Source organism: Branchiostoma floridae, chromosome 18, assembly GCF_000003815.2.
Source record: "Branchiostoma floridae strain S238N-H82 chromosome 18, Bfl_VNyyK, whole genome shotgun sequence".
Taxonomy (NCBI): Eukaryota; Metazoa; Chordata; class Leptocardii; order Amphioxiformes; family Branchiostomatidae; genus Branchiostoma; species Branchiostoma floridae.
The window spans coordinates 3,904,951-3,926,424 of NC_049996.1; the positions used below are offsets into that span (position 1 = coordinate 3,904,951).

A 21,474-nucleotide genomic window follows, 5' to 3' on the forward strand; every position below is an offset into this window, starting at 1 on the left:
AAGGGTCATTTATATAGATTTTATCTGTCGATAATGACGTCACCTAGTTTTGGGTCACTTACTCCAAACAAATGTCAAAGATATTAATTGAAGACTCGTAAAGAATTCTTGGCGTAATTTATCATTGAACAAATATGTGACATTTCAATCATTTACTACATGTAATCAGAAAACTATTATCTGAAAAGGGTCATTTTGATGACATTTCATCCGTCGCTTGATAATGACGTCACCTGGTTTTTGGACACGTACAGAACAAATCTCAAACACATTAATTGAAGACCACACGTACGCGTCAAGAGATTCACTCATGATCAAATTATTATTTGAAAAGGTCGTGTTGATGTGATTGAATCTGTCGTTTTATAATGACGTCACCTAGTTTTGGGACAGTTGCCGCAAACAAATGTCAAACAATTAATTGAAGACCGCATGTAAGCGTCAAGATATATATTGGAGCAATTTACTCTGACGGAAATAGTAACAATTAATTAGACTTTAGACGAGCAGAGCAACATTTGAGAATTGGCGGTTTGATATTTTCTCATCCGTCGTTTGATTCTGACGTCATCAATACTCAAACTGTCGTTAAACTTGATAGCAGGCGTATTTTTGCGTATTAGTACAACTTTTTCCCGCCACTTACCGTCCGCAAAATTGTCGTTATGTAACACATTACAGCATCTGAATTACATTTAGGCTTGCGAAGAAAATTGCATCGTCAAATTACGCCATTTTCAACGAGGGCACACAGAATAGAATATGTGAATACTATATCCTTCTAGCGATGAAGTCATAATTTATTATCAACCATAATGTCTCTATATACACGCATGTGTCCCTTGTATGTATATTAGAGTGTAATGTATGAGGAAAGAGTTTAGTAGTGTACTTCTTAAGTCTTAAGGCACTGCGGGGTTCGTTCATTTCGGCACTGTTATGTTATTTTCGCCGAAATTTCTTATAATTAAAACATTGCATTATAGTATGGCTTAAATGACAAAAAAATACACAACACGTAAAAAGAAATCATTCTTTATCTCTGAAATTCTTTGAGTCATCTACGAAACCCGCAGTGCCACACCGGTGCCCCAAGTGCAGTGAAATACCACCAGAACGTTATTACCACATGCACCACCCGTCTTACCCGAGGTGTTTTGTCGTAGCACGTTCAGCAAGTCTCAATTAATTAGCACCAATTATGACAGTGCATGCATAATCACATTAATCACTGAAAATCGTTGAGTCATCTATGAACCCTACAGTGCCGCACCAGTTCCCCTAGTGCAGTGAGATACCGCATTAACGTCATTATTAACACATGTCTTACCCTAGGTGTTTTGTCGTAGCACGTTCGCCACGTCTCAATTAATTAGCGCCAATGGTGACAGTGCATACATGATCACATTAATCATATCCACACTATTACATAAATGATTGATCACATTTATTGTAGAGTATGACAGCTATATTTTCTGTGATTAACCAAATATGAGAACAATTCTCTCTCGGCTCGGCGGTGTATATTAATAAGGGATTATTAGCTTACTCTATAACGACATTTTACAAATTTTTTTCCTTATAATTGGTTTATACTTGCTAAGTCGTAGAAATCAGTTATAATATTGAATATAAATTCGGAATTACTTTGCAGTGTATATTAATCAACGATAATTAGCTTCCTTGGTATCGCCAAATCATATTTATTTTTACTATAGATTTTCTATTAGCTCTTGCATATCACCGTTAACTATAGAAAACATCTATGAAAAACATATTATTCAAAATTGCATAAAAACGATCTGTTTTTATGATAAATGAATACGACAACTAATATCTTCTTCTCTTCTTCAATGAAGAGTATATTTATGAAATTATTAGTTTATTTTCTTACGGCAGTTTCCACTATTGTTTTTACTCAATTGGTGCATATTAGCTTTCTAGAAAATAGTAGTAGATATAAGCAGTCATCCATTGTAATCTACATCCACTGAATGCTAATCAACAATTATTACCTTATATTGCAACGTCATGTTACGTTTATTTTTCCACTAGTTTGGTTTTTATTCGCTCGTATGTGCTACCGCAGAAAGTAATAATGACCGTTATTATTCAAAATTATGAATTAAAAACTGTATGACCGTGTACTTTCGCCATGTTTTTGGAATTCTCCAGTTTGGTAACTCTTAAAAGACAGAGGATGGGGATCGCTTTATTTTAGACTATATTCCCTACTGTTTAGACTATAATTTCTAAAATTTTCATTTGAATCATATTGTACTGTGCTATTGTATTAGAGGAAATTTCCCTTGCTTTAAACGCGTTTCTGGTAGCAAGACTTCTTTTGTCGTTTTCCTTTGGACCGTACTACATGTATGTTGTGCAGACCCGTATCAACCTATATTTGTAAGTCGTAACAGCAATAGGAGATGAGAAGAAGCCAAACCAATGAATTAAAGGACCCTTGTTTCATAAGATTATTAGACGCCCTGATGATGTCATCTTGTGTATTTTATTACGATTTTATATTTGTATAACCAACATGGCATTAGTAACGAATCTTTTTTTATATATATAAACACAAAGATATATCAATGAAAACTGGTGACTTTTTGGAGGTCCCAAAAATTACATGACTATATTTGCAAGTATTTCTGAATCACTATACCACTTTTCTGACAAACTTTTATAAAATTGCAAGTCAGAAACCACTGTGACTTGCTTGGCCTTATATTAGACCTGTCACAGTTCGTTTGCTGTTATTTCTTCTTCCACGAACCTATTTTCCCTTAAACGGCACCCAGATACTTACTTTATTGTGCCATCTATTTCATTTATACTCCGTGCGTCGTCTGGCTACTACGCTGTTCCCCTAAATTGCACCGTGCCTTCGGTTTTTTCCATTACATTAGTGCAGAACCTAATTATATCAAATGGCTTTGCAGCCAACCCTATCTATTACGCTTGTCAGTTCAGTTCCACGGCGAAATGGGTCAGGTTTTGTTTATGTATCCGAATCGACAGGCACTGAATTGGGGACCTATGTCATGCTGGTGATGAGCCGTTTTGGGTAGGTAAAAGGCCAGGGCTCGAAATACCACCTGCATATGCAGGTTAGTGAAGGTAAAATAGGAGCTGTGCAGGTATTTCTGGTGTCTGCCTGCACCTAACCTGCACTGGTCCATATACTGGGTTGAATGTCTTATAATGTATATGGATTGCTATTAGCTACATTACTGTTACCACCTATAAAGTATAAGAGAAAAAAATAGCAATGGCTCCAGAACAATTTTAGTATGATCCATGATTCCTGAATTCAGAGTGGTGCAGGTAAAATTTCTCTGGTGCAGGTAATTTTCAATGTTACCAGTGCAGTTATGCAGAAAAAAAGTATTTCGAGCCCTGTAAAAGGGAAAAGTTGTCCTATAGCCTTTTTGAGGCCGTAGGGGCAGTGGGTTGTTATCCACTGTGTGTAGGGTATGGTATTGGAAGGTGGAGCCCATCCCTCTCCTTCCATTGCCTTTTACCTCCCCAACTGAAGTCAGGTACCCATTTTTGCACTTGGGTGGAGTAAGGAAAGTCGTGTAAAGTGCATTCCCAAAGGGCACAACATCGGTGGCATGTTAGGTGATTCGAAACCCGGGACCTCTGGGTTCTGGACTAAACTCCCTAAATGTAACGCCAATACGATACCAAAGGTTTGTTTATGTATCCGAATCTGCCGTAGCTGAATTGTTGACCTAAGCCATTCGATCACCAAGTCGCATAACATGTCGTATACGTGTTTTATTTGCATAATATAGTTTTCTCGTGTTGTGTTGACAAAAAAAGAAATTCTAAAACAACGTTGCACAACAGAAATCATGATTAAATCTGTTTTAGCTACAAGGCATAACTCCTTTACAAATGTATTGACTCGGTTATAAAGAAAACAAACAAATAAGTCGTTCAAGTCTCCCCCCCCCCAAAGAAAAGAAATCTGGCGAACAATATTAAGAACTATCAATTTGATTTATTTACTTTGGCTATCGTATATTGTTTCATGTAACATAAGTTTTGTTAACAATACCCCATATACAGAAAAGGTATATATAACAGCCTATTCTTGCAAAAAAAACTTTTTTTCTTTGTGGTATTGATGATTTTGGTTTTATTTTGTTCACTATGTCCCTTAAAAATCAATTCGTTAGAACCGGGTTCTCTACAAAAAATCAATAACATAAATGAGTAGATGTAGGTGTGCATTTATAGTCATCATTAAATAGAAACAATTCAACGCAGCAATGATAATGATGATAACCATAAGCCCTGCGTACAGACATCACAATTTTCCGTGGCAGTTTTTCCTGGTATTCGAAGGTTGGAGCGTCCGTTTTCCGCGTATCTGCATTATAGTACAAGGTCGATTTTCTAAATTGCCCTGGATGTTCCACGCTCATGTAAAGCAGTTACAGATAATGCGTTTTTCACGTACGGGAATATTTCAAGGTTTTATCTAATGGGTTGCTGTCTTGACCGGCTTTTCCTAGACTTTCTTTTTACCTATTTAGAGTCTCCTGCTACTTTCTTGATCGTAGACATGGGGTTTGCTATAGTCTCTGAGACGCTTAAAAGCACATAAAGTTTAGCATAGCTTCTAAAATGAGCCCTGGTTATACAGTACCATGGCGTAAGTGGTCTTTTAAAAATACACACTAACTAGAAAGGCCGACATTTGCTTAAGAGCAAATAGAGCATATTTCAGCCATACCCCTTCCCACGCAACATTGGACTGTTCCAAATCACCCCTGCGCAAAAATGGAACATCCTCTTAAGAGTACATTATCCCCCAAAGTGGACTGGTATTGTGAATTGATTCCAGGTAAAAACAGAGCTTGCTTCTATTTTTCAGAAAATGACAATAATCACACCTTCCATTCAGAAAATTTTCATCATGACTGAAAATTGTTGAATGACTTCATGTAATGTCATTAACAATTTTCAGTAAGATAACTAGGTGTAAGTGAACTTTTTTATTCAAGTAGGGCATACGATTTAATAATTATCAAGCAGGTGCAGGTACTGTAGGAGCGTTTGTTTTCTTCAAGCTGTAAAACTGTTAAACTGTTTTACTTTGTATGCAATCAGCCATCGAGCCTATTCTTATTTTAGTTTAACAACTTCCTGCCAGACCCAGAAGATACGATTGAACCTTGTTCGAGGATTTATTTTCGTCTGTCTGGTCAGTCTGTTCATACCCTGGCGCTGAGAGTGTTTTATTGGGCTGAAACTCTGGCAGTTTAAAGTTACTTACAATTTACATGTTCAAAGTTTATGTCAAACAACAACAGCACTAGGAAATGTGGCCACTATAGACAGGTGGTCACTATAGAGAAAATGCTGATCTATTGACTAGGAGCCATACGTTACACATGATTTCAGTACACTGATCATTAATCATATAAACATTGCACAGGTAAGCCAATTGTTTAGATGTACAATTAAGTTCAAATAATTCTGAAGAGAAATATTGATGAGAAAATAATCATTCTCGCCACTGTCTAACTTATAATTACGTATCAAAACTAAACGCAGATTTTCGAACTAACGCACCTTTCGCCGACTTCATCAAAGGACCGCCGGCTATCAATCAAACACGGCTGTTGATTAGACTTAGAGTTTCAAACAGTCATGTGCTGTGTGCCAGTTGACAGCTAACTTCATGCTACGTGATGTTTTACATTGCTTGAACCGTCTTTCCTACAGCGGTGCTTCTACAAAATATTTAGACTGTAACACTGAGTCCCACATGTTTTATAGAATAGAATTTGACGCAGAACAGCGTTTTTTGCTGGGTATTTTTCTTGAAACATGTCCGTGGGAATATCAGCGAGGCGGCGGCGTAGGGATATCAGACCGTCAACAAAAGTCGCACGGCGGCTAACGGCGCAGCGAAGATACCAGCGCTATAAATAAGCGCTTCAACTAAGGATGGCAACCCGTACAATATTTTTGTATACTGTTGAGCTAAGTAAAGTTTGTTGTTTATGAGGTTTTAGTTGTCTTTGAAGCTTTGACCCGAAATATTTTAAAGTCAAACTGCTGAAGAGAAGTAAGTGACTGCTACGATTATCGTAGATATGGCCCTAAAAAAAGAAGCCTTCTCAATAGTCTAAAATGCAAGAGCTTCCGGGGGGGCTTCGCCCACCTGGACGGGGGTCCCCCCAACAGTGGCCCTGCCCCTGGACCCCGCCAGGGACATTCGGCGGCCCCCGGACCCCTGTCCGACGCTTTGAAAAAATCCTGGCGAGAAGTCTGTACGGCCTGAGTCTTCAAGTTAACGTATTGTGTGGTCCCGCTTATGAATATTAATTAGCCTTCGCTTTCCTCTTCGCTGATTTGCTGAACCATTAATTGAATTAACTCTTCCTGCCGGCTAGACGCAGGTGCAGATGTCGGCTCTGTGGGGTGAACGTCCGAAAGGTCATGGCATGGAGAACGAAAGAAAACCAATTTCCCCTAAAAAAAGTGCTGTAATTAAGCCTTTTACAGTACTTTTTGCCAAAAATTTTACTTGGATCATTTTACCAACTATCTTATGCCTATCTATACCAAATGTTACTCATACCAGGGTACAGGGGTGCAAAATATACCGTTATAAGACCGTCAACAACAGTCGCACGGAGCTAACAGCGCAGCGAAAATACCATCGCTAGCGTTTCAACTTCGGATAACTAGTTATAAGTACTGTTGAACTCAGTAACGTTAAAGTTTGTTTTTAGTTGCCTTTGACGGTTTGACCTGAAATAGTGTTACGCTAAACTCCTGAAGAGAAGTTAAGTGACTGCTGCGATTATCATAGATATGCCCCTAAGAACTGATACAATATAAAGCCTTCTGAATAGAGTCTAAAATGCGAGAGCCTTAGGCGGGCTTCACTCCCCCTGGCGGGAACACTGCTACATACGGGATCATGAGGCCCCGCTTATGAATATTAATTAGCCTTTGGCCTTCTCTTCGCTGATTGGCTAGGTCTTTGATTCAATTAACTCTCCGGCTGACGCGCACAGGTGTGGCTCTGTGCGGGGTCACGGAAGGTCACGTCAGGAGGCCAAAAGAAAACAAATTTCCCCTCAGAAAAGTGCCAAAATTAATCATTTTAAAGTTGTTTATGTCAAAAATTTTACTTGAATCTTGTTACCAAGTATCTAATGCCTATCTATACCAAGTTTCAGGTCATTTAATTGTAATACCAGGGTACAGGAGCCAAAAGTGTCCTTTTTTGGTCAGAAATTGGCCAAAAATTGCAAAAATAAGCATTTTGTTGCACTGTACACCAAAAGTGTTATTGAATTTATATGAAGGGATTATCAAGGCACATCTGTGTCAATTTTCAGCTCATTCGGTTGCAATACCAACGTACAGGAGCCAAAAGTGTCTTTTTTGGTAAAAAATTGGTCAAAAAATCGCAAAAATAAGCATTTTGTTGTACTGTACACCAAAAGTGTTATTGAATTTATATGGGGGCATTATCAAGGCACATCTCTGTCAAATTTCAGCTCATTTGGTTGTAATACCAGGTTACAGGGGCCAAAATATATAGTTTTGGTCTAAAATTGACCAAAAAATCTCAATAAAATCATTTTAGAGGCAGATATGAAAAAACTGAGAAAAAAGCATCAAGGTATTGGCCCATTCTACCCCTGTGCCAAATTCCAGGTCATTCGGTCTAGGAACGGCGGAGATGAATCACTTTGAAGATTTGACAGGAGAAAGAAGAAGAAAGAAAGAAGAAACATTACGAATACAATATATTTCACCATACTATGTATGGCTGAAATATAAAAACAGGTTATCAGGGGAAAAATCCTAGATTCAGGAAGCTCAATTTTGAGGACGAAAACAAAGTTTACAAATGTATAAGTTTCGAAAATTGAAGCAATTGTACATATACGAGCCTAAATTGTGACCCAGAGTTCATAAAAATATTGGCGTATTGATAAAACTAGACTACATATCTGTCATGCTATCACAGCAAAAAAACACAATGCCTTTATCAAATTGTATGATCTGTACTGTCTATGTGTATTGGCAGCGGCTTATGGTATCAAACCCTTGCTGTAACTCTTTCAGTAAAATCTACTGAAACAGAAAAAAAGGATTAACGTTACATTAAGATATATGGACAGATTGTTTCTTGTCATTTAGATTTTGTATCTTTATACCCCAATGGTTAACTGAGATGGGTGCAGATTTTAACTTGATTAAAATACATCAATAAAGATCTCTAGTTTAAGTGGTACACAGCCCCAAATAGTATATAGATATTATTGTACTGTGAGCAGCCATTTTACGTGAATTGCCAAAGTCGTTGTGTCTTCTACGGTGGTAGAGGAGGGAAGTGTTAGTTGGTTAAACCTCTTCTATTAAAAAAACATTGACGCAAATAAAGAATATATTTTCAGCTATAGTTGTACGCAAATTCATGCCCGGGAGCTAATTGCAGGTAACATGAAAGAAGACGTAGAGCAGTATAGAATATGTATACCCGAGTCTAAAAGCTAACTCTAAACTGTTACTTGTTGGGTTCGACTTGTTTACCTGAGACAGTGGAAGACGAAGGGTGGTTGTCTAAATCGTCTTAACGTTTCCAAAATCATATCCAGTTGCTTGTCAATGAGTATACGTAACTGCTTTTGGCGACGATATATATCTTTACATTTGCGCCAAATTTCAATTCATGTTACCATAAACCTGATATTAATTATACCAATGGCTGTACTTTTTGGTGCAACGTCGTTTGCGAGATGGGCATTTTGCCAGTTAGCGAGAAGGTCTAAAGTGGAAGTTCCTCAACCGACTAATGAAATTAGTAAATGACGTCTATCGGAGCAATGTTACACCAAGTACATAATGGACCCCGCACGGGTAGTAGTAATTTATTTACCTGATCGCAACGTTCTTTTACGTGTGACAGAATAAACGGAAACATATAGGGCTGAGCTTAGACTCGAACAAACAGCTCATTTGGTATTTATTTACTAACTGATAATTCTCTACATTTTGGGAGGCGATAACCCTTACTGTGTACAAGTAGGCAAATATTTCCACGAATTATTATACCGTAGGACCAATAGTGTAAATGACATGCTAGACCCAATATAATGACTAATTCAAACCTATAGATATCCATATATGTGTATTTAGTTGCATTGTAAGCACTGTAATTGTTATACATGTATACCTTACGAAAGTCGCTGTACTTTTGACGTGTCCGTAGAGAATTCCTGCAATGCTATAATTTTGATTTATTTCTTTATGATCTGTAGATCATATTTAGTTTTGATCATTGTAATGATTTTCATTGTATACTTTTAATTAGTTTCATTTGTTATCATTGTTCCCCTTTGGTTATGAATTTTACTTTTTATCATTATCTAGATTATGTACATTACGTTTCACTAATACCTAGTTTCTGAGGGGGGCATAGATAGGCTTCTGCCCCCACCCCACTGTAAGTTTTCTTTTTCATTTTGGACTACCATTTGTTTTTAATTGTTGAATATGTGCTGAAACAAATCAAATCAAGTTTGCTGAGGATTACACACATGTGTACGTTCAAGAACACACCAATATTATCGAAAAATCTGTCCGGATATACAGCTTGTACCCTTCAGAAGAAACCTGGTGTGTTATACTATTAGGCGGTCTTCCGGGTATATAATACAAGAAAACGAGAAACAAATGTATAGTTAAAAAAAAAAACATATACCCACCGATATATTCTTGATTACCTTCCTCATAACCCACAAATTATAGAAAAGGTGGGATTCTTTGTCTTCTACTGTCGCAGGAAAAGAAGTCGAACCTAATAAGTTACAGATTAGAAATAACTTTTAGACTAGAGTTGATACATTCTATACTATTCTACACTGTTTCTTCACAATTCTACACAATTAGCCCTCGGGCATGAAGGTGCAATAAACTATATAGCTAAAAATATTTTCCTTATTTTCGTCTTTTGCACTATAACAGGTTTACCCAATGTCATAATCCCTAACAAAACTAGACCAGACAATACGCGAAGCATGTAGGTACCAAATTGACCTTAATATTGCTGTTCAATGTCGTAGTGTGCGGTTTCTCGACCGTGCTGTAGATTCGTCTTAATTCAATTAATGCATAATGAGCGGGAACCAATCGCCGAGGCGCCTGGGATGACGCAAATGGTGAGAACACGTGATTGGTGGGATCAATCTTGTCCTTATGTCTACCGTTATCACGGTTAGGCAATTGCAAGCAAATTTTATGGATAACATCCTCTGCAGAATTTAAAAAAAAGGGGGGGGGGCTAAAAACACAAGATGAATAATAAAAAGACAAGGTGGCTATGTTTTCAAAATCGACACCATAAATTTTGTACCCATGTGTATAATGTTTACCTGATTTCGGTCAGAGAGGTAAAAGAAAAAGACTACCTTTACTTTCTGTCTGTACTGTGTATGTGGCACTGTTAATATAGGTTACTAACTTGAGTGCAGTGTCACATTGTCCTCTTCTGTCCAAAAGCAAATAAAATACAAACATACAAACGCTAACCAGAACATAAACTTCTTCAGTTAACGAGCTCGTTGATGCCATCCATAAAATTTACTTCTTCTAGCCTATGTACGGTTATCACGGAACTACTGATTCAACGCGGGGTGTGTCTGTTATAGGATTGCCACGGCTGAGTCGGACTGGGGGGTTGAAAGTCCGTGAAATTGAACAGCTTTAGAACAAATGAGTGTCACGCGTCGAACACACAGTGTCTGTTCGTATTTGAAGGTCAAATTGTCGCCAGTCATCCCGTTTAATTAGATGACGCCATTTTCTATGGCATAGAGTGTCTCTCATGTATGCGGTAGGTCGCGAGTTCGATCCCCGGCCGAGTCATATTGAAGACGTCTAAAAACATGGTAACACTAGTTCACCTTTATCCGTGGGGTGACCATTATCCGTTGTATATGAAATTGGAGTATTAAGGGATATAAATTCGACAGACACAAAAGCTGAACATAATAAAAGACTATAGCATATCAAAGTCAAAAGATATAAAAACTAAAACTTCTGTGGCAGGTCAACCACAAGAAGGTCTTTATCCAACCTTGACCTTCGTTTTCCCAGACCAAACCACATACCAAATAATCTAAAACATAGACAAGCAAGCAAAGACACACATACACACACACAAAAGATCCAAACACAAACATAAACTCACACACACACGAAGAAACACACACAGCTCACAAACACACACATGAATGCAGACACACACAAACACACATGCGCTTAAAAGTATACCTCATAGAGGTAAGTATCATAAATAATCATAAGCTATAGGACAATCAGATATGGCATGTAAAACTTCCGTTTCTATCAAGTCAGTACGCGCCCTGAATAAACCATAAATAGCACACACCGCCTATCTGTAACGATGTTTCTTATCGTAAAGCATATTCAGCACATATGTTCGCCTTGTCTGGGTGTGAAATCTATTCAATTAGCCTTTAACCTCATGGATAATCACATATTCACGGCCTTCGCCTCCTAACGTTGAACTGTTTCACCTGTAACGGTCATGCAATGCCCCCTGTGCCCCCCTCCCACGCTTCTATTTACACACTCATATTGGTAAGGCCACACCAATTTTATTTGTTGTTTTTCGGATATTTTCAGAATTTCTTTTTCTTCAAAAAGTCGGGAGTAGGAGAGATCGGAGAGGTAAACCTAAACTTTCGACATGTAGGGGCTCCCTGGTAGCAAAGTCCGAAGTTTGAAGAAAAATTATATGTACAGTCCAAAATAGGCATGTACAGCTACTGGAATTTGAGGCACATACTTAATTTGATAAAGAAGAGACAGTCAAATTTTGTCAACACGAGGTATTGCCATCAATTTGATTTTTTTTCCGAATCCGATAAGGTAGCGTCGGAAAAGTCGAGAAACAACAAATATAATTGGTGTGGCCTAAAGGTGGTATCTCACTGCAATTGGTGAACTGTTGCGGCACTGCGTGGTTCGTTCACTAGGGCACTGTTTGGTCGTGTTATTTTCGACACTTTTTAAGAATAATCTAGATATCGCGTAAAACGTAAAATTATGACTTACAGAACGCACACCAAATACACAAAATGTAAGAAAAATTCGTTGTATATCACTGAAATCCGTTATCTTTTGAATCCTGCAGTGCCGCACCGATACTCCAAGCGCAGTGAGATACCACCTTTACGATTGCACATTGCACCCCATGCCCCCCTCCCACGCAATTCATGATACCTTCTATTCAAACACTTCTATTACAATCGTTGGTAAGTATCTAAGTACTGGTGGAAACAAGTCCTGCTTGCTACTACACAGCAAAAATTGAGTTAGATTTTTGCGAAGTGACATTCAATTTTGGTAATTGGAATATAATGCAAGATATATTTGCTGCCTTATACGAATAAATTATAAGATAGCAAAACACACAAAGCTTCAGAAAATTCGTGATCATCCCTTTGACAATTTTCCTTATACTTATTTCGTTGTGCCAAACTTCTTTATGTCTATATTTCCTATATAGATACCTATCTTCAATACATGTCTATCTTTTCTATATAGATAATACCATCTTTAATACATGGCGTATCTTTAATATATATCTTCCTTATACTTGTAATATTCATGCCTATCTTTTTATGTCTATCTACTATATGCATATCTTTCTCACGCATGTCATTCTTCAATATGTCACTTTCTTATGTATGTCTTATTTATGAATTCAAGTGCTCACCTCAGAAGACCCGAATAAGAAATAATAAATCTTCGTCGACTGAATCTAGTCATAGACATATCATGATTAATAACTGTATTTTTATGACGCCGTTTTTTTCCCTTGGGTATTTTTGTAAATGTTGTTTAAAGGCATATAACAAATTATTAATCTTGTCAGATTTAATGGTTAAAGTGCCACTTTCAAGGTTTTTATTATTGATTAAAGTTATATGTCATATGCAATTTTTCCCTTGGGGGTCGTTAACGTAGTTGATAAGGTAAAATGAGTTTTGTAATCAAAACAAACAGACAAAGACACATTCTGTTGTCTATTTTCTTCGCAAAAAGACAACAAAACTGAGTGAAAACACAGACAGGACTTCTTGTGCAAGTTCAAACAAGTTATTAATTCTGTTGTATATACATACAGTGTCGTTCTTGTCTTTTATGTCAATTGATGATAAAGAGTTTTTATACTCTGATGTTTTCATTTGTAGTTATTGTAACGTGTAACAATGAACCTGGCCTACGTAATATCTAAATTATTCAAACCGCAAAATCAACTTGATAATGAAGATAGATTTATCATCATAAATCATATGACTATGATAAAAAAAGCCTGTGTTATCAAGTGTACGATATTAGTGTTAGAAATAAGCTATTTTTAAATAGACATAACTTCACGTTTCGCTGGCGTAGTGTTTCACGCTTGAGATAATTTCTCGTGATTATTATAACGGAAAGATAATAATTATTCATGGAAGGTTTGCGAAGTGTGATAGTAACAACCCATTGCACATGATTACTATGCGCATTGTCTCTAGTCTGTGCAGCCGGTCTTTTTTTGGGGGGGGGTGGGGGGCTACTTCAGTATGTTAAAGGAACAAAATGTCACATTATTACAAAATGTCTTGTTTGTGTGTGTGTGTGTGGGGGGGGGGGGGTAATACAGTCTTTTAAAGGGACAAATGTAACATTCGGACGAAATATTAACGTATGCCCGACCTTGGGGGTGGGGTGGGGTTAAAGCATGTCTTTTAAATCAGCAAATTTTAGCATTACGAAAAAATGTTAACGTATATTATGTCAAAACTACGACGCCATGGAAAACTCTGTAAGTATGACATATGTTTTAAGAAGAGGAAAGGGAGTCTTTAGATATAGCATATTGTATAGATAGGAAATACCATGATCTTTCCACACTTTTTTTACTAGTAATCTAATCTAATTCACTACATTAAGATATAGATGGGGATATAATCTTTGTCAACATACAAAGTCATTATGGGAGGGGGGCAGTTGCAATACACAGTTAGGTTAGCAATCCCGATGAAATGTAACAAACATAACAATAGTACTTGCCGACTTCAGTTTGAAATGGCATAATTGTGTACACAAACTACATGTTCGATACTGTCTAGGTGTATTTATGTTTAACACCTAAAAGTAAGGGGACGAATAGAACATTAACCACCTACAAATTACAATACCTAACCCTGACACAGAAGCATCAACTTAGCACAAAATCCATATTTTACCTCCTCCGACGTTTAGAAGAAATATCATAGAGCTCAAACATCTTATCCTCATAAGTTACGTAGTGTTGTAACTATATGCGTTTCTAACACTACTACAGCCAAGTAACGTTTTAACACCCTCGCAATATATTAGCTCAATATCTTAGCACTTTCATAAATTGTAATGAAATTTTATTAACAAAACGGCGTCCTATGTAAATGTACAGTTTGATTATAATCCAAGCCTTGCAAATATTTCGAATCATGAACCCAACGTGATACCCCAACATGTCCATTGTACGTTTCCACGCACTGGGCATATTGAATAAATTGATTATGTTACCAAATCAAATTTCCGCACACATAGCGTCTACGGTAAACCCCCTGTGGTGCCCTGTAACGATATTTTCTAGAAATAATATCCTAGAGTGATTGGAAAAATATCATATGTACAGAACCTTTTTTGTGTTATGTTTGTTTTTAAGCATTATCAGTGACCTAGAAGTTGGATAAATTGATTGACACATTTGTTGTTGTGCACTTATGATATTATATGCTATATTACGGCTATTCTCCGAGCAGAGGTTTGGACTTTTCAACTCAATTTCATGCTGGTTTTGGCCCTTTTTACTTTTGGCCATTCTATTTTGTCAGGCTTTCCTTTGCTTCACCAGGCAAATTGCTCAAATATCGAATGACAACTAAAAAAAATACTGAATAGGGAAAATCTTGACCAATGGCATTATTTTATCATATTTCCGTTATCATCTTATAATTTTATGTATTTTCAAACAGTGTATAAGCAACTAGCAATTGTGTCTAATAATTTCTGGTGGCACAGATAAAAACACGCCGGAAATTCCCTATGAAACGCCTTTTAAAAAACGTCGAAACTCAGGCGGGGCCTAACCTCTGCTTGGAGAATATATGCTGTCCACGCTTTTTACGCTAGCGCTATGGGACTGTAATGCACGTAGGAATACGTCGCCCGGTTTAAACTAGCGGATGAAATTGCAAGATAACAGAGAAAAGAGACTGTTCACCCACCGTTAAAGATCAAACATATACACATTTAGGCATACAAACTGGTATAATATGATAGTTAAAAACATCGCCGTAGGGTAGAGGAAATATAGAATTGGTACTCACGCGTGCCGTCAAACCTAGTCGCTATCGTGTCCAGGAAAGTATTCTGCGGCGCTAGGAGTCCTTTTCTAGCCGGCATGCTTCTTGTTTAAGCCCTCGGGCGTTCGTTGTTGTAGTAACTCTCTCTCAACTACCTCTGCTTCCGCGTTGCACCGAAGATAGCGGTAAATCCAAAGGGGGGGACGTCGACGTCCAACGTTGCTGGGCGGTAAATTTCTCTCCCTCGCCGTCGCCTTGTAGGCCTTACGCACGGTGATAGCCGTGAACTCCCATGCAGAGATCCTTCTTTCCACGATGCATGCGAAATTCCTGGATATTCCTGGACGCACTATCTCTCTCCCTCTACGCGTTATGTTGAGAGAGCCGGCGATGCTGTTGTAGTAGTAGAACTACGCCGCCGCCAGAGCTAGGGAAAGAACAGAGTAGTTGAGGCGAAAGCTTGACTCAATATGCTATTGTCATGCCGTGGCATCGTTCGTAGGGGTAACTCCCAAGGGGGATACACTCATCCCAGGACAATCCTACTCCACACAAGGGGGACTACAGTTTCTTCACACAAACGTTCACAAAAAACCTTGTCTACAGTAAACAACGTTACCATTAGAAGTGCATCCTTATCGGACTGTTGCACCGAAGGATGAGGTAAAAAAGGGACGGAGAATTTGTAGGAGGGGAGTTAAAGGGGAGGGAGAACGCTGCAACCCCCCGTCGCGAGTGTGCTGGTGCCGGCGCGCTTGGACGCCAGTGTAATAGATGAAACCTAGGCGGGGAAAGGGAGCTTGGAATTAGGTATAGGCCACGTGATGGGAGTGATTAAACGCCAGCGGAGGGGAGTGTGTCAATGTAATAGTTGCGTCGTCTGAAAATTGATTGACGTTAGGAGAGACAAAGAACTTTTGAGACGGTGGGAGTATTGAAAGGGTGTGGTTGGAAAGCATTTCTCTGACAACGGGCATTGAAAATTTAGATCCACCTATATAATACATACACGTGTGCACCCAAATGTCACTCTAGTCACAAGTACAACACCGTTGTAAGGGACAAGAGATATAACTTTAGGTTACCTTTATCCGTTGGGTAACATTTTCCATTGTATTTGAAAATGAGGTATTTTGAAATCGTCAAGTCGAAAGACGGTAGTTTCACACTGCAATAGTTTGAAAATATTTCAATTTGAAACCCACGTAGGTCAACCTAAAGTCCCAAGATACACAGTTCTTTTTTTAAATTCAACGGATATAGGTTACATCACGGATTGAGGTGACCTAACGTTATACTCTCGCACTGAAAGTTATACCCTCGAAGAATGTAACGGAATATATTCGAAGCCTTTGAATGCTATTTTCAAGATTTCCTTTGACTAGCTATAGTGTATTACATAACTTGATCGTTTGGCATTTCATATACTACGTTTGCTGCATACATGTACTAGTTCTAAAATTACGTACATGCAACGTAACAATGATATACACATTGATATTATGAACTACTTTCTATAATATCTAAGAATGGTGAATACAATAATACTAAGAACAACTTTCCATGATAAAGAAGAAAGATCGATGTAGTAATATGAAGACCACGCTATATGATATATAAGTATGATAAATACAGTGATATTAAGAAATAACCTCTATGATGTATAAGTGTGTGCTTTGTGCGCGCAATAACCAACGGTTTATCCAACCGTTATATAGATAGCGCAGAGTAGGGGATACCTCCGAGACAGTCAGTGGTAGGAAATGAACTGGTAAGAACGTTCGGTGTGAAGCCGAAAAAATTGTTACAAACGTTCGTTTGGAACTGAAATGACGTTGCCTGTACTAACATAGCCATCGCACACCATCGCAAGCTCTCTACTACCTCTACGGTCCTAGGAGCGTTGCCCTACCGCCTACTCCACTAGCACGAGCCGGGGAATCTTTACGGGGTTGGCTTCAATTTCTTAGCTTACGGCCGACTAGAATAAAAAAAAGGCCTGCAGGAAAGAAGGGTTGCTGAAGGCTAGTGCGAACACACTGCGAACGAATTACGTGGTAACTTTCATTCTATTCTGAGACGATCCCCGACCTAAGCCTATCATCATGTACATCGTACACATAGACAAAGAACGTCGGAGTCATCCCTATAATTAAAAGCACCATGGTTATTAATGGCTTGTCATTGGGTGGGGCCACGCCATGTGACGTAGTTGCAGGGCACAATGAGGAACGCTAGGTGGCGCGCGTGATAGATGGCTAACAACTTCATTTCCTTTGTCTGGTATATTCTCCGAGCAGAGGTTAGGCTGCGGCGCGTTTTGGACGCTCTCTTTTAGGCGTAGTTTTAAGGTGTTCTAGTCTGTAGGGTTTCGTTTTAGCTTGATAGATAAAAAAGAAAACCTGTCGAACCAGAAACACTGACAAAAAATTCTGAAAAAGGCGTTCAAACGCTTTAGAATGCGCTATAGAATTGAGAATAATTGATTGAAGCTAGCACCAAACTAGTCTTTTCACCAAACAAAATATGGAAAAATCCGAAATATTAATATTAACCACCTTACATATATCCCATGTTCAAATTTGTGTCAAGCCTAATAACAAGCACCGTTTAAACATAATACCTTATGGCGGTTTTTACAATTTCCTACGACCAAAATATTACCCCATAGGAACACATACTAAATATCTGCATGGGGGCTACTGTTCACTTACTCTGGTAAAATGGTTCATTTCCTTACTAATCTGAAATGTTACATACTGATGTTGTTTTCATAAAATATTTTTCTTTCAAAAAAATAACACCCGCTTCTGTGAGTGACTGACCGCAAGTAACCCTCTAATTGTAAAATGCTATAGAACCAACATTTAATGGGCCATTCAACTGTAAAATAACTTTTCGAGAAAGGATAACTAATTGTTTTTTCCATGCAAATACGAAAATAACCGAGCCATGATTTGAATTCTGTTAACGGTAACGAACTTTTAAATTACCGATGATGAAGGAATGTTCCCTAGAGAATTGAGATAATGGATAGTCGAATGAAGCATCCCTCTAGTGGTCAATGACCCAATTACGTCACTTGAGGTCATTGACCCCCATGTCATTGATGTGTAAAAGGGAAAATAAAATTATTTATTTATTCAGAAAATCTAGGTAGCCTCTTCAACAAGGGTAATAGGCTTAATGTTATTTCATTTGCGATAGAGCAAAGAGAGCGTAAGAATTGGTACAGATATGTTATAACACAAAATTGGACGTATATGTACAAGTTAATAAAGGGTGAGGAGAAAAAATGCATCATGAAATATATATTGACTTTGTTAAAATATAAGTTGTGTCTTCATTGTCCTATTTTAATAATCAATTTCTTCTCATTCTTAAAAGAAGTATGCACGTGTATCTGTCCCTGGTGCCGAACGCTCCCTTGCGCTCAAACACAAACACACACACACACACACACACACACACACACAAGTGCGCGGATACACACATATATACGCACACACACGGACACAAGCACATGCAAACACGCACACACATGCAAATACACATACACACACACGCACACACACAACTACACAATCATACACAGAAACACACGCACATACACATACATAGACATTCATGTATACACATACACGCACAAGCTCACACACAGACGTACAGTCACACACGCACACACTCACACTCACTCACACACACACTCACACACACACACATACTCACACACACACACACACACACACACGCGCGCGCACGCACGCACACACACACACACACACATACACACACACACACACATACACACAAACAAGACTTAACAAAGTATACATATGTTCCAATACAGCTTAGTCTACACTACTTTGTGGTATCTTGGCTCTAACCCAACACAAACGTTACCTACACTGTTTTATATACTACATGGTTACGCCTGAACTATAAAACAATATTGCTAATCCCGCAGATAATTTCTATAACTATCCTCAGGAGCCAGTTCTACACTTGTACATAGATAAAACTTGACGCAGTCACGAACTTTAAGAGCATTATATCATAAGTACCTGGCATCCATTCAACACTTGTATTGAAGTGAAGGTAGAATTGACAGCAAGCTGGCTATATATTAGCTAGTATCAGATTTTCAAGATCCCTTGCGTTCACAATGTACTTAATTGACGAAGTCTATAAAACTTAAGAAAGTTAACATTCCATGCAAATACAGAATGTTAACCTTCACTTGGTCTATCCTCATGAATATTCATTTATACTTTTATACTTACTATTTATACTTACTTAAACACATTCACATATATGTATATTCAAACTTTCCTCCATAATCTGTCTGCCGATACTGGCAAGCTTAGATTTTATAGAAAATTTAAAACCGAATATTGTATAGAGAAATATCTCGAACTTTGTGACTTTGAGCAGCGTTCCGCTACCAGTAAGATTAGAATTAGTGCTCACCCCCTGGAAATAGAAAAGGGGAGATACATGAAGCTACCTGTGTCTGAGAGGATTTGTAAATATTGCCCCTCAAATGCTGTGGAAGACGAGAGTCATTTTATCACTAATTGTTCTTTTTATGATGATATAAGAAACCAACTATTTATGAGTGTATCCAAAATACACGCTTACTTTCCAACTATTCCTGACAATGAAAAATCTATCCTACTATTAAAATCAAAGAACCCACACAAAGAACCCCCAAAGATGTGGGTAGATTCGTCTTCCACTGCCTAAAGAGAAGAAGTCTAACCCAACAAAACCAGTATAATGTACACTAGCATAGCATATAGTCATAGAATGTAGTTCCTAGCACCTTTGTATTTTCCTTATTTTACATGTTGTTTGTACCTGCAATTAGCCCTCGGGCAAGAACTTGCAATAAACATATCATTATTATATGGTGACCAGCATCTTAAGCCCTATCCTGCCACTTGCCACATTATGTAATGGAACACCACAAGGTATCTATTGCACAATGGTGACGGTCATCCATTCCAGGTCGTTGACCTTATTTATTCGGAGAAGATGAAGAAGAAAGATAAAGAGAGCAAAAACAATATGCTTTCCTTCTATGACGATAATGATATAATAAACTTAATGAATATAGGATATTGTGCCTTGAATGTAATTGAAGTTGCAATATAATTTTCTTTGAGATTAAAAAAAGCATATTTTTCTTGATTTAATGCCTTACCATCGCCTATGGGGTAATTTGCACTGTATAATAAATTATTGTATTCACAATAAAAATACAGGTTAAAAATAGGTTATTGTTTAGCGCAAAAAAACTTCCTACAAAAGAAAACGCAGTTACAGTATACAATAAAGTCCTACATAAGAAAACGCAGTTATATTGTAAAAGTGAATTACGTAACAATAAGTGCATTTCGTCTATATTGGTAGTGATAAACTTAAAGGCATTTTGAGCTGAGTATGTTTTGATATTATAGGTATTCCTTATACGTTTGGTACGTGTGTGGATTCGACTTTGGGCTTATGTTTTTGACAGGTTTTAATTTATCAAAACGTTACATCCATTGACCCAGCTGACTTATGTTCCATAACTTCACGGCATTCGGCCAGGCAAGTATCATAAATAAATCAAACGGCCATTTTCATATGAACTTCGACAACGGCTAGTCGGATGTAAGGCCACGTTAATTTAATTATATGAACGACATCCACTGAGTGGTTCAAAAATGGTACAGGCGTGCGAAAAAATTGGTGAATTTGGTGAAACAAATTAGAAAAATGGAAATATTGTTTTTCGTGTGCCTGTCTGTGTTTTTGTGGTTTTTAGATATTTGTGGTCAGCACAACTTTAAAACCTCTTGATGAATTTTAATGATATTTGGTATGCGGATAGGTATTGTGAAGACAAATGTCAAGCTTGATTTCAGGCCTCCTGGTGTGTGACCTTTGTACTGCAGCTGAACTTCTGTCTTGAAAACTGGTTAAGAAAGTAAAACAAATTACAGAACACAAAGGACATAAAATTGTAACTTTGCAAGGATTTAATTGACAACAAATTCAGAAAACTTTTTCA

At 37.8% G+C, this 21,474-nt stretch overlaps 1 protein-coding gene across 12 annotated transcripts in view; it reads right to left on the reverse strand.

Annotated features, from left to right (window-relative positions):
* Window positions 1-21,474, reverse strand: part of LOC118405718 (potassium voltage-gated channel subfamily H member 8-like) — a 163,926-nt gene that overhangs the window by 130,590 nt on the left and 11,862 nt on the right. For 8 of the 12 annotated variants that reach the window (XM_035805388.1, XM_035805394.1, XM_035805390.1 and 5 more), the window contains exon 1: window positions 15,441-15,914. In XM_035805388.1, the coding sequence (XP_035661281.1) occupies window positions 15,441-15,516 (76 nt within the window). In that variant the 5' untranslated portion in view covers window positions 15,517-15,914. Of the gene's footprint in view, window positions 1-15,440; window positions 15,916-21,474 lie in introns of those variants that run through there. The other 4 variants (XM_035805384.1, XM_035805389.1, XM_035805383.1 and 1 more) reach the window with 3 other exon arrangements.